General features: G+C 54.3%; 1 protein-coding gene across 1 annotated transcript in view; it reads right to left on the reverse strand.

Moving 5' to 3' along the window:
- Positions 1-9,654, reverse strand: part of DGKZ (diacylglycerol kinase, zeta) — a gene marked incomplete at its 5' end in the record, with an annotated part of 21,636 nt that extends 11,982 nt beyond the window's left edge. Inside the window, 15 exons of the mRNA XM_010153700.1 lie at positions 492-547; positions 838-916; positions 1,403-1,543; positions 1,942-2,055; positions 2,796-2,856; positions 3,395-3,477; positions 3,757-3,852; positions 4,142-4,213; positions 4,305-4,421; positions 4,735-4,806; positions 5,241-5,309; positions 7,154-7,210; positions 7,911-7,988; positions 8,782-8,877; positions 9,546-9,654. Of these exons, the coding sequence (XP_010152002.1) occupies positions 492-547; positions 838-916; positions 1,403-1,543; positions 1,942-2,055; positions 2,796-2,856; positions 3,395-3,477; positions 3,757-3,852; positions 4,142-4,213; positions 4,305-4,421; positions 4,735-4,806; positions 5,241-5,309; positions 7,154-7,210; positions 7,911-7,988; positions 8,782-8,877; positions 9,546-9,654 (1,300 nt within the window). The remainder of the gene's footprint in view (positions 1-491; positions 548-837; positions 917-1,402; positions 1,544-1,941; positions 2,056-2,795; positions 2,857-3,394; positions 3,478-3,756; positions 3,853-4,141; positions 4,214-4,304; positions 4,422-4,734; positions 4,807-5,240; positions 5,310-7,153; positions 7,211-7,910; positions 7,989-8,781; positions 8,878-9,545) is intronic.
- Positions 9,655-10,402: the final 748 nt, after the last annotated feature.

Raw genomic sequence — 10,402 nt, forward strand, 5'->3', positions numbered from 1 at the left:
GGATGGACAAACAAAGACGACACAGAGAAACAAAGCTCTAGAGGTGACATACAGGAGGGTGGCATAATTAGCCAGGGCAACTGGCCCAAGTTATAAAATAAAACACCAAAGTTGTGTGGGGAGTCCATGGAAAGGCTTCCCGTTCCTCTGCAGGGGGGACAGCTCCGGGGAGGTCCTGCCTGGGTGACCATCCGTGAGCCGGAGAACAAGAACAATAGTGGCAGGAGATCAAGACAGCAACCGTACCACAGGCCAGAGAGCAAGCTGTACCACCAGCACCGCTCACAGCCAAAGAGGAGCTGCGACTCCCAGGGCTGCAGCCTTCCACCGGCACCTCTCCAGCTTCGCGGCGGGGGGGCTCAGTTTGGGTGCACGTAAAGGCCCTTGGATGAGTGAGTTGAGGGTGCAGACAGGAGCTGGGCCCATGCCTGTGCTCCAGCTGATGCTAAGGCTGCTATGAAGGCATGCCCAGATACCCCACACACACTCACCCCAGCGTAGAACATTTTATTCCAAAACCGGCTGTTGAACTTTTCTGGGTTGGCCTCTAGGGAAAGGAGAAAAAAGCCCAGGTCATTGGCCTGCACATGGAAATACATCACTTGCCAGCTATCCCCAGACATGGCTCTCCAGCCAGCCTCAGCCAGGAGACAGCCCCCAGCCCTCTTCCCGTGCAGGCACCCCTCTGCCCCCCCAACTTGCTCCTCAGGTTTCTACTCCAGCCCTGTCCCTGGGGGCAATCCTCTTGTCCGCTTTCCCGAGGAGCATTTTACGGGCCCATCTCTGTGGCACCTCATCACCACAGACCCTGCCCCAGCCCTACTACCCACCCCGTACCTCGGGATTCATGGAACTCCAGTGTCACCCGCGCATCAAAGCCAAGGCTGAAATAGTTATTAAAGACATCCAAGGGGAGCTGAAATGGAAAGGAGGAACAAGGATGAGGCTGCCAGCGTGTGGCCACAGCAAGAACAAGATCAGGCTAAAGCGGAGCCGTGCTCTGTGCTCACGAGGCCAAGGAAGCAGAGGCTTGCCTTCCCCCCCTGGAAAATACAAGGGTCACCAGCCTCAGATGATGGACCTTGGCTCCTAGGGGTAAGGGACGTGGCTCAAGGGGACACACTGCTCTCCAAGATACCTGCAATCACCCATGTTTCTGCTAAAGAAACAGAATCAGAGGGTGTTGCAAGTGGTGGCTAAAAACCTCTGGCAGACATGTAGTTCTGACCTCTACATGCCTTGGCATGAGTGCCATGGGTCAGAGCCATGAGGAGCAGAATTCGGAGCACAGAAATGCCAACCCAACACTGCAGGCCCAAGTGCTGGGGCTGCCTAAGCCAGTGGGAGAAGGAGAACGCAGACCCCCAGTGCAGGGAAAGAACATGGAGAGGAGGTGTCCCACCTTCTCAGTGGCTGCCTCATCCTTTTCCTCAGGGTTTGCATCAGGGTTTGGCTCCACATGGAGGTTCCAGCGATCGAGCTGCACAATGTTCCCATCTTCCACGTGTGACAGGATCTTGGACAGAGGCTCATCTGTGTAACCCTGGTGAAAAGCAGGACTCGGTGAGTCTCCTACCCGTCTCCCACAGAGATGCCCCAGAGAGAGGGGGCTTTGAGAAGACATCCCAGAGCAAAAGATGTGGAAAAGATCGATTCTACAATGTGAGATTTCAGATTTGAAAGAATGCATCTTCCTTCTAAAATTCCGCAAAATTGGAAATAATAATTGTTTCTGTTAATGTCCTAATAGATGACACTCTATTGCAGAGTAATTCAAATGTCAGAAGAACAGTAAAATCCAAATGGCACTTACCTGTTGCTCTGTATCCAGGGAAAGTTGAAACACCCAGCCCATGCAAGTCCCCACCCATGTGTCTGGAACCAGAGTCAGAGCCCTCACCCCCACTCTGTCAGCAGCAGGGTTTTGTGCCCATCACTTACCCCACCCCAGTTCAGCGTCCTGGCCAAATCGTTCCCTGTTCCCAAAGGTAGGATGGCCACAGGAGGAGGTGGGTTGAGGCGTAACTGGTCCAGAATGGAGAGTATCCAGCCCACCTGCTCAAGCAAGAGAGCGCAAGGAAACAGTTGATTATTTCAGGGACTGGCAGGCAGGTGGAGGTGACATGAGTCACTAGCGATGGCAAAGGGGCAAAGACAGGGTCCCCTTAGCCACCGCTGAGGCTATTCACATTCTTTAATCATAGAATGGTTTGGGTTGGAAGGGACCTTAAAGATCATCTAGTTCCAACCCCCCTGCCATGGGGACACCTTCCACTAGACCAGGTTGCTCAAAGCCTCATCCAGACTGGCCTTGAACACTGCCAGGGATGGGGCATCCACAGCTTCTCTGGGCAACCTGTTCCAGTGCCTCACCACCCTCTCTGTGAATAACTCCTTCCTGATATCCAATCTAAACCTCCCCACTTTCAGTTTAAACCCCTTACCCCTTGTCCTGTCACTACATGCCCTTGTAAAAAGCTTCCTCCCAGTTTCCTTGTAGGCCCCTTCAGGAACTGGAAGGTGTTATAAGGTCTTAATGCTCCAAACAAGTGCTGCAGGAGATACCAGTAACCCCAGTGAGGACAGTGGCCCCAAAAAGGGCTATAAACCCAAGCATGCCACAGAGCAGCACTCCCTGGAGCAGTGCACGAGGGGCCCCCAGTACCAGCAGCGGTACCACGGGCACCGTGCGCACATTTCACCCCGTTCTGGATTATGGCCAGGAGAGCTGCTGCCAGAACTGGAAAGGCCTGGGGCAAAGTGCACCACAGGCACGAAGGGGCTGGGGCACTCACCGTGCCGTCTCCCCCACACGCCAGGATCCGGAGGTTGTGGACCTTGCGGTACAGCTCCAGCCTGCAAGGAACAGGGAGGGTAAGGAGGGAAGAGGCACTGAAGGTGTTAGGCACCAGCTCCAGGGGTCCCTGCCCTCACAGAGCACGAAGCCATATGTGCATCCCCCTCCCCATCGCCACAGCACTTCACAGCAGTGGGCAAGGCCACAGTAACTTTGGCTTCACCAGCGCTTGCAGAGGAAAAGTGGGGTGTCCAGAGTCTGCGTGCACACAAGATAGACCGAAATGCAGCAAGCAGAGGAGACTCATGCAACATGAATTGAACATAAGAAACTAGGTCTGGGAACCTCACCCCACAGCTGATCTCTTCGCCACTACCCTTAAGATTAGACCAGCTTCTCTCAGGAAACACTGACTGGGTTTCTCTAGGATACCCAAAGTATCCTAGAGAAGCATGTCAAAGCATGGACTTGTTTGAGATCCCTTTGCAAAAGGGAGCTATGAGTATCAGGCCTCAGCCAGCCATGGGAAGAGCTCTGGGGAGGAATCTCTGGGGCAGGGATGGGAGTGAGAAGTGTCCTGCCCCCATCAGTACTCACGCCTCCTTGGGTCCACCCTGGCTGAGGTCGAAAACTTGACGTGGGTTGAGATACCACATGAAAGACTGGATGATCTTGGCTCCCTATAGGGAGAAAAAAAGATTTTGGGTAACAGGGAGTTCCCAGTGGATGTCAGAAGGCGGCACCTGGTCCTAGGGCCAGGCTAAGACAATGTCGTTCTGGGAGGACTCAGGCAAAGCCTGGCCTAGGTGGGAATTGCTGAGCAGCAAACTGGCATTGTGGGTGTTGCGTTGCCTCTTCTGCAGCTGTAACATCACCAAAACTATGATGGGACCTCAGTGGCCAAATGGCAGTGCCCTTGCAGAGCTGCCTTCTCAGGGAGATGTAGGACAAGGCCATACCTGATTCCCACCACTCTTGGGATTCACAAACACCAGCAAGGGCTTCATGAGAGGAGCTGGCATGGGCTTGATGACAAAGGGTTTCCACCTCCCTTCCTGCAAAAGACACCGCAAGTCCTTCAAAAAATCTGGGAAAATGCAAACTCCCACCTCCAGCTAAGCCCTAACATCATGCAGGTCAGGAGTGGGAGGAAGAGAATGTCCCAGCCACCCCGTAAACCTTTTAGCTGGGATTTGCTCTGCCAGCAGGCACCATCCCTCCACCTCACCCTCCTTAACCTCAGCACAGAAAGAGAAAAGCCTCCTTGTTTTCCAGTGCTGCTCCTCACTACCCAGTCCCTCCATCTTTCCATGACAAGGACATTCGTGTCCCCCCATCTCTTACCTCAGCCCCCTTTTTGCTGGATTTCCGCTTGAATGATGTCCTCTTCTTCTTCTTACTGGATTTCAGTGGATTCTAGAGAGAAAAGAAGCAAACCAATAACTCTGTGAGGAGCTGCCAGGCAAGCAGGAGTGGTGAAAGAGCTACAAGAGCTGAGGTGACTTACCTGGGGCCGACGGACCCGCAGAATCCAGGTGGGAGGAACGACGACAGCAGCATGAGCCCCCAGTGAGCAGGGCTCTTCAATGTGTTGCAGCATGAAACACGACACTTTGCTGTGATACTGTGGAAGGAGAAAGAAGACGGAGAGAAAACTTATCTGCTCTGTTTGCTGGGATCAGCCACTTTCTCCTCGTCCCAGCTCCTCCATGTCAGTGTAGGGAGCGCTGGAGGAAATGGTGCAGGAATTTTGTCATGGGAAAGCAATGAGGAGAAAGTTTCTCATAGGAGCTCGCAGCTACCACAGTACAGGCTCTCCCAGTAAGAGAAGCCATTAAGGGCAGGCTGCAGAGAAGCAGCCTGAGAAGTCCCAGCAGAAAGCAGAGATCACCAGGGCAGAACAGGCTGGTCAGACGTTCAATGGGGGCTTTGCTCACCGCTTGTTTGCACCAAGAACAGCTGATGGCTACAATCTCTTTACTGTGGAAGGCAAACTTCTGCTGAAAACCCTGTGGAGGAAAGGATAAGAAGCTTAGGGAATTCCCTTGCAGCTTTCTACCATCCAACAGGACTTTCCCACCATTAAGAGTGACGTTAACACAGAGAGCGTGCCCTCTGGATCCCTGTCAGATAGTCCCAGCCACCACTGTGGCACCAGGAAGGCCACTGCGCTCTGCAGCGGTGTCCCTGTTGCTCAAGGAAAGCATGTCAGGAACACAGTCCCCCCCCAAGAATTGATTTGGCCCAGGGGGAGAACAACTCTATGTGGGAAGCACTTACGTAGTGCTCCACTGTGCAAAACAGGGCACGCGTCTTGCTTTTGCTGTAGGCTGCTGCCAAACAGGAATGATGGGGTGTCTCTGCTACCCAGCCCTGTTCCTGTCTCTGGTTTGACCTTAGCTTTCCTTCAGGCTGAGAAAAAACACCCAATATTCCCTCTCACCTTGCCACACTGCCGGCATTTCCCTTCCTGCCGCCTCCGGTGTACCCAGTGATGCCGGACAACGATGGGCTAACGGAAAAAGAAAAAAGAAAGAAAAAAAAAAAACAAAACCAAAAGGGAATGAAGGCCTAGTGTGTGAGGGAATGCAGTAACAGGCAGGAGGAATGAACCCAGGCCAGCCAGGACCTCTGTTCTTGCAGCAAGCCCACTGCCCACGGCACCAGCCCCAACCCTCTCAGAGAAGGCAAAGTTAAAGAACTGGGGGACAAGAGGCCAAATGAAGGTGCCCAGAGAAGGGTGAATTAAAAACAGCAATCACAGGAAGGAGGGGAGGGAACCTGAAGACTGAGAATCACACAGAGCAAACCCAGTGGAGAGGGGGCAGGCAGCAGCACAGAGCACTACTGTGGCCATAAATCACATCTCCCTTAACGCCTCTGCCCAGATGTCCACAGGGCCAGATGACAACCGTGCAGAAGTTCTGCAATGAAGTACCACATCTTCTATATCCCGCCCTCCTCTTCCAGCCCTGGACTGAGAATGGCATTGCAGAGAGGGCAGCAAAGAGGGATGAGGGAGTGTGAGTTCAAAGCCTTGCGTGGTAGGGCCCAAGATGCTGCTCCTGACAGCTTTTGGGATCATGGTGATGACAGAAGCAGAAACTGGCAGGATATCTGGGTCAGTTCCAGCATTGCCTGCTCTGAGTGCAGCACACAGGAGAGGACAAAGAGTCCTGTCACCCTGAGCAGACATTAACCCAGTGGAAGCAGAGCTATGCCCTGAGCTCGGCTCTGGCTCCCAGCAGGCACATCTAGGGTAAGGACTGACCCTGAAGGGGATTCTTGGTAGCACAAAGGCCAGAAGAGCACCTTAATTAGGGAAACAGGAGGGAAGAGCCCTTGGAGGAACTGAGAGTATTAGAAAGACAGGATGGAAAAGCAGGATTTGTGAGAAAAAGGAGGAAAACCAGGAAAGGGGAGGGTGAGAAAATTAGTAGAGGTTGGAGAGGAGGCAAATAGAAGAGTGAGCGGAGGCAGAGAGTTGTCACCAGAGCACAAAACGTAAGTGAAGGAAAAATAAGGGAGCTGGGCTAAGAGTGATATGGGAAGGAGGCACAGCAGGAGAAGTAAATGGAGAAAGGAAGGTTTAAAGTGATACTGAAAGCTTCACCTCACCACGTCACACTGGCATTTCTGAGCAGGCAGCCCTGTGTTTGAGTACCTTTCCCCTGCTGCGTCTGCTGTGCCAGCACAAACCCGGGGTGGGAGCAGCAGTTGTGTCACCAAACGGCCTGTGACTGAGCCAACCAGACCCACCCTAGAGCACTGCAAGGGCTATGTTGGGGCCACAGGGTGAAGTGTGAAGGCTGAAAGGTGTTTGCACCTGCGCAGCTCAGCAGACAGGCCCCAGGAGGGACATTAAAACATGGGCTAAAGGGGTCTGACAGCACCACTGCAGGCATCTTCCCCTGCTACCTGTGGCACCCGGGTCAGGGCTGAGTGATAAAGCCAGAAATGAGCCCAGACTGTTCCCTTCCAAACTGTGGGAGGCGTGGGGAACTGCTGTTTGTCAGAGCCTCCTCTGCTTGGGGACCAGCACAAAGAGGAAAAAACGCTCCCAGAAAACACTGTTCGCAGGTTCCCCCCATGTGGATGCAGAAGCTTTAGGACATGCAAACCAGCAGATGCTCTGCATTTGCTGCCTGCGAGCTCCTCGCTCCTCAACCCCAGTCTGTGCTGCCACCTTGCAAAGAAACATCCCTTTCAGTGCGCCAACCCCTTGGAGCCAGGAGGCAGAAGGATGCCTGCACTCCGATGAGCAACGGGCTGGCAGCATCTGATGGCTTTGCCACCAAAATGGAAAGGGAAGGAGGGAGGGGCAGATGTGGGCCATGCCTAAGGCACATCTCTCACCTCCCGTACATTCCGGGATCCTGACTCCCTGAAGGAAGGTTTGCAGCGGAAATTTATCTGTAGATTGAACACACATGAGAGGAATCAGTAACACCACCATATCTGAAGGAAACCTACTACAGTTTACTTGACGGCAGGCCCAGAGCCTCTGGAGATAGAATCATAGAAACATAGAACGGTTTGGGTTGGAAGAGACCTCAAAGCCCATCTAGTTCCAACCCCCCTGCCGTGGGCGGGGACACCTTCCACTAGACCAGGTTGCTCAAAGCCTCATCCAGCCTGGCCTTGAACACTGCCAGGGATGGGGCATCCACAGCTTCTCTGGGCAACCTGTTCCAGTGCCTCACCACCCTCCCCAGGAAGAACTTCTTACTGATGTACAATCTTTAGATTTTCCTCCCCACTTTCAGTTTAAACCCCTTACCCCTTGTCCTGTCACTACATACCCTTGTAAACAGCCTCCTCCCAGTTTCCTTGTAGGCCCCTTCAGGTACTGGAGTGTGCTATAAGGTCTCGCATCAGTGCTTGCTGTGAAACCCCTCACATATCTGCATTACTCAACAAAATGGGGCCTGGGGTCCCAACTGTGTCACTAAATGCTCCTTCTGGCATTGTCTCCTCAGAAGACCCCACTTTGCAATGACACACTGCAGTTCCTCAATCTTCTTGTGTTTCACTACCCAAGAGGAAGAGCTGCCCAGGAAAAGGCTGTCACAGCACTCAGAGGCACAGAGAGGGCTTAGCAGGCTCTACTCACTTTCTCCAGCTGCTCGATGCAGGGTGTATGCACCACAATCTTGCAGGCTGCACACTTACGCCTGGAGAGAGGTTTTTGCTGGAGGATGAAAAAAGAAGAGGAAAGACATGTATGTGAATAGCAGTGTTCAGAGGCTGGCAAGCTCAGTCTCCCATCACATCTCCTTCACATATTTCAGGATGCAGAACAAGTTGTATAGGAAAGTTAGAGGCAATCTAGACTCCTTGCCAGTGAAGGGATCTAAGCATGTGCCTAGAGCAGATGCTTTCAAGCCTGGGGCAAAGCAGGGAGGTGCTGTCCCGCTGTGCTGTCCTGCAGTCCTTGACCTCTTTGACAGAGCCTGAGAGCACCATGGAAGCTGGTCTGGGAGGCATCTGCAGGGTTCCCACGGTAAGCCCCACGGGCAGGCACAGAACAGCATCAGTGCTCCGTGCCCACAAGCAGGACTGAGCCTGCAAGCCAGGAGGGAGGACTGCAGCAACCCCGTAAGATCAGTGCTGCCTGCAGGGTCAGGAGGCAGTAGGCCTGGGCCTTCATTGCTCATTTTCGCCTCTATTGAAAGGTCTTGGAGTCAGAGATCTAAGGGTATGGGATCCCAACAGCCTTTCCCTGGAATATCATCCTACCACCTCCAGGAGAGCAGTAACCCTGCATCAGGTTCCCATTGCAAACTGAGCATCAGCGCTGGCAGCAATTAGGGAGGCAGCCCTCCAGCATGCAGAGGTAGGAGGAATACACTCCCAGCCTCGGCAGCCCCCCAACCCCCTGCATATTCCCCATCAGCGGCAGTAAGGTGGTCTCCCAGCTCGGTGGCAGCATTCCTAGCATCTGCGGCCCTCGACGGGGAAGCAGGTGACCCCAGGCAACTCACCAGCAGCTTTGCCATGCAGTTCTGCTCCCCGACATAGCAGAAGTCCCCAGAGACATTGGTCTCAAACCAGATGTGCTCCCCATAGACCGCAGTCTCCTGAAAGGCACAAGACAACACGTTTCTCTGAGAGCCCAAGCCACTAAAATGCTTTGTGTGAGAGACAAGATACTGAACAATGCTGGGGGGTGGGAGGTTTTGGAGCTAGGTTTAGGCCAGGAGGTAAGACGCACAGAACAACCAGGGCTGACACCTGGACAGAGGAAACCTCATGAAGCTGTTGGCCATGAACCCATGGCCCCAGGAAACCACCCCCAAGGTGGCCAGTTGCAGTGTCCTGCACAGTGAAGCTGCTTCCATCACTCCCTGAGAGAAGGCACTGGGACAAATTCAATGCAGGGGGCTCTCCCAAAACAGCTTCTGTTCTATGACCTCAGGGTACGGTGTAAAACCTGCTAGGCTTTGCCTGCAAAGGAGCAGGGGCTTGCTCCTGCTGCTTGGCCCCAGCCACCAGAAGACCTTGGCTGCCAGGAGCAGAAGACCTGGCAGTGGAGTAGCTATGCCATCCTCCCAGGAACCACCTGTGCCTGCGGAGCCCCTCCTTGCAGCATCAAGCACAGACGCTGGCACCAGCTGGTGGCAACGTTGGAAGCCATAAATGTGTCAAAGCCAAAGTCACCTGGGAAGCCTCAGCCTGGGAAGAGCCTGCTGTTTCTTGTCTGGGAGCCCATTCCATGCAACACCCAGAAAAACACACTACAACTTACACTCCAGTCCACAGTGCTGCGTATCTGCCTCTCCGAGTCGCTCCTCAGGGCTAGCGCAGGGTTTGGCTGGGCTACCATGTGCTGGAGGCTGGACTTGGCAATAGCTTTCCTGGAAGACACAGGAGAGCCGGCTATTAGATCAGGGGATAAGGAATATGTTCAAAGGATGGACGGTGAGGCTGAAGCAGTAAGGCACTCCAAGGACCATATGGCTGGAAATGAGGCAAATCCCCGGCACCGCCGGACGAGGAGTACCCGCTCCTGCGGGGCAGCCCCGTGGGATGAACTGGTGCCCGCCACGCTGCGGACAGCTCAGCCAAAGACACCCTGCTCCTGGCAAAAGGCACAGCCTGGGCCTGCTGGGGCAAAGCCCTCGGGGATGGCAGGTCCATCGCAAAACAGTCCATGATGCTCCACCCGCACTGTGGTGCTGAGGCTGCCCTTGCAGGCACAACCCAGAGCCCTTGCCCCGCAGAGACTCCCCGCAGCTCTACCATGCCAAGGCGACTCAGAGCCTGGGGAGTTTTCAGGGACCAGTACAACCATCTGGACAAAAAGCAGTTGTTTGTTTGGGACTAGTGAGCTTCTCCCAAATGTGCTAGGGTGGAGGAAACCACAGCAGAGCCAGGCAGCTGGAGGAAGTATGCATCTCTGGCCCACAGCCAGGCCTGCCACCTCCCTCCAGCCCCGGGCTGACAGGAGGGGATGCCCACAAGCCCTGGGGGCTGCAGCGAGAGCATCAGAGGCAGCGCTGGCCTGAGTGGGAGATGCTCAAGGGATGTGAGCAGCACCCACGGCAGCCAGGGCCAACAGCGCTGAGCCCCTTCCCTCCTTCCCTGCCTCCCCTCCCCGAGGCA

Source organism: Eurypyga helias, unplaced genomic scaffold (assembly GCF_000690775.1).
Source record: "Eurypyga helias isolate BGI_N326 unplaced genomic scaffold, ASM69077v1 scaffold31816, whole genome shotgun sequence".
NCBI classification, from domain to species: domain Eukaryota; kingdom Metazoa; phylum Chordata; class Aves; order Eurypygiformes; family Eurypygidae; genus Eurypyga; species Eurypyga helias.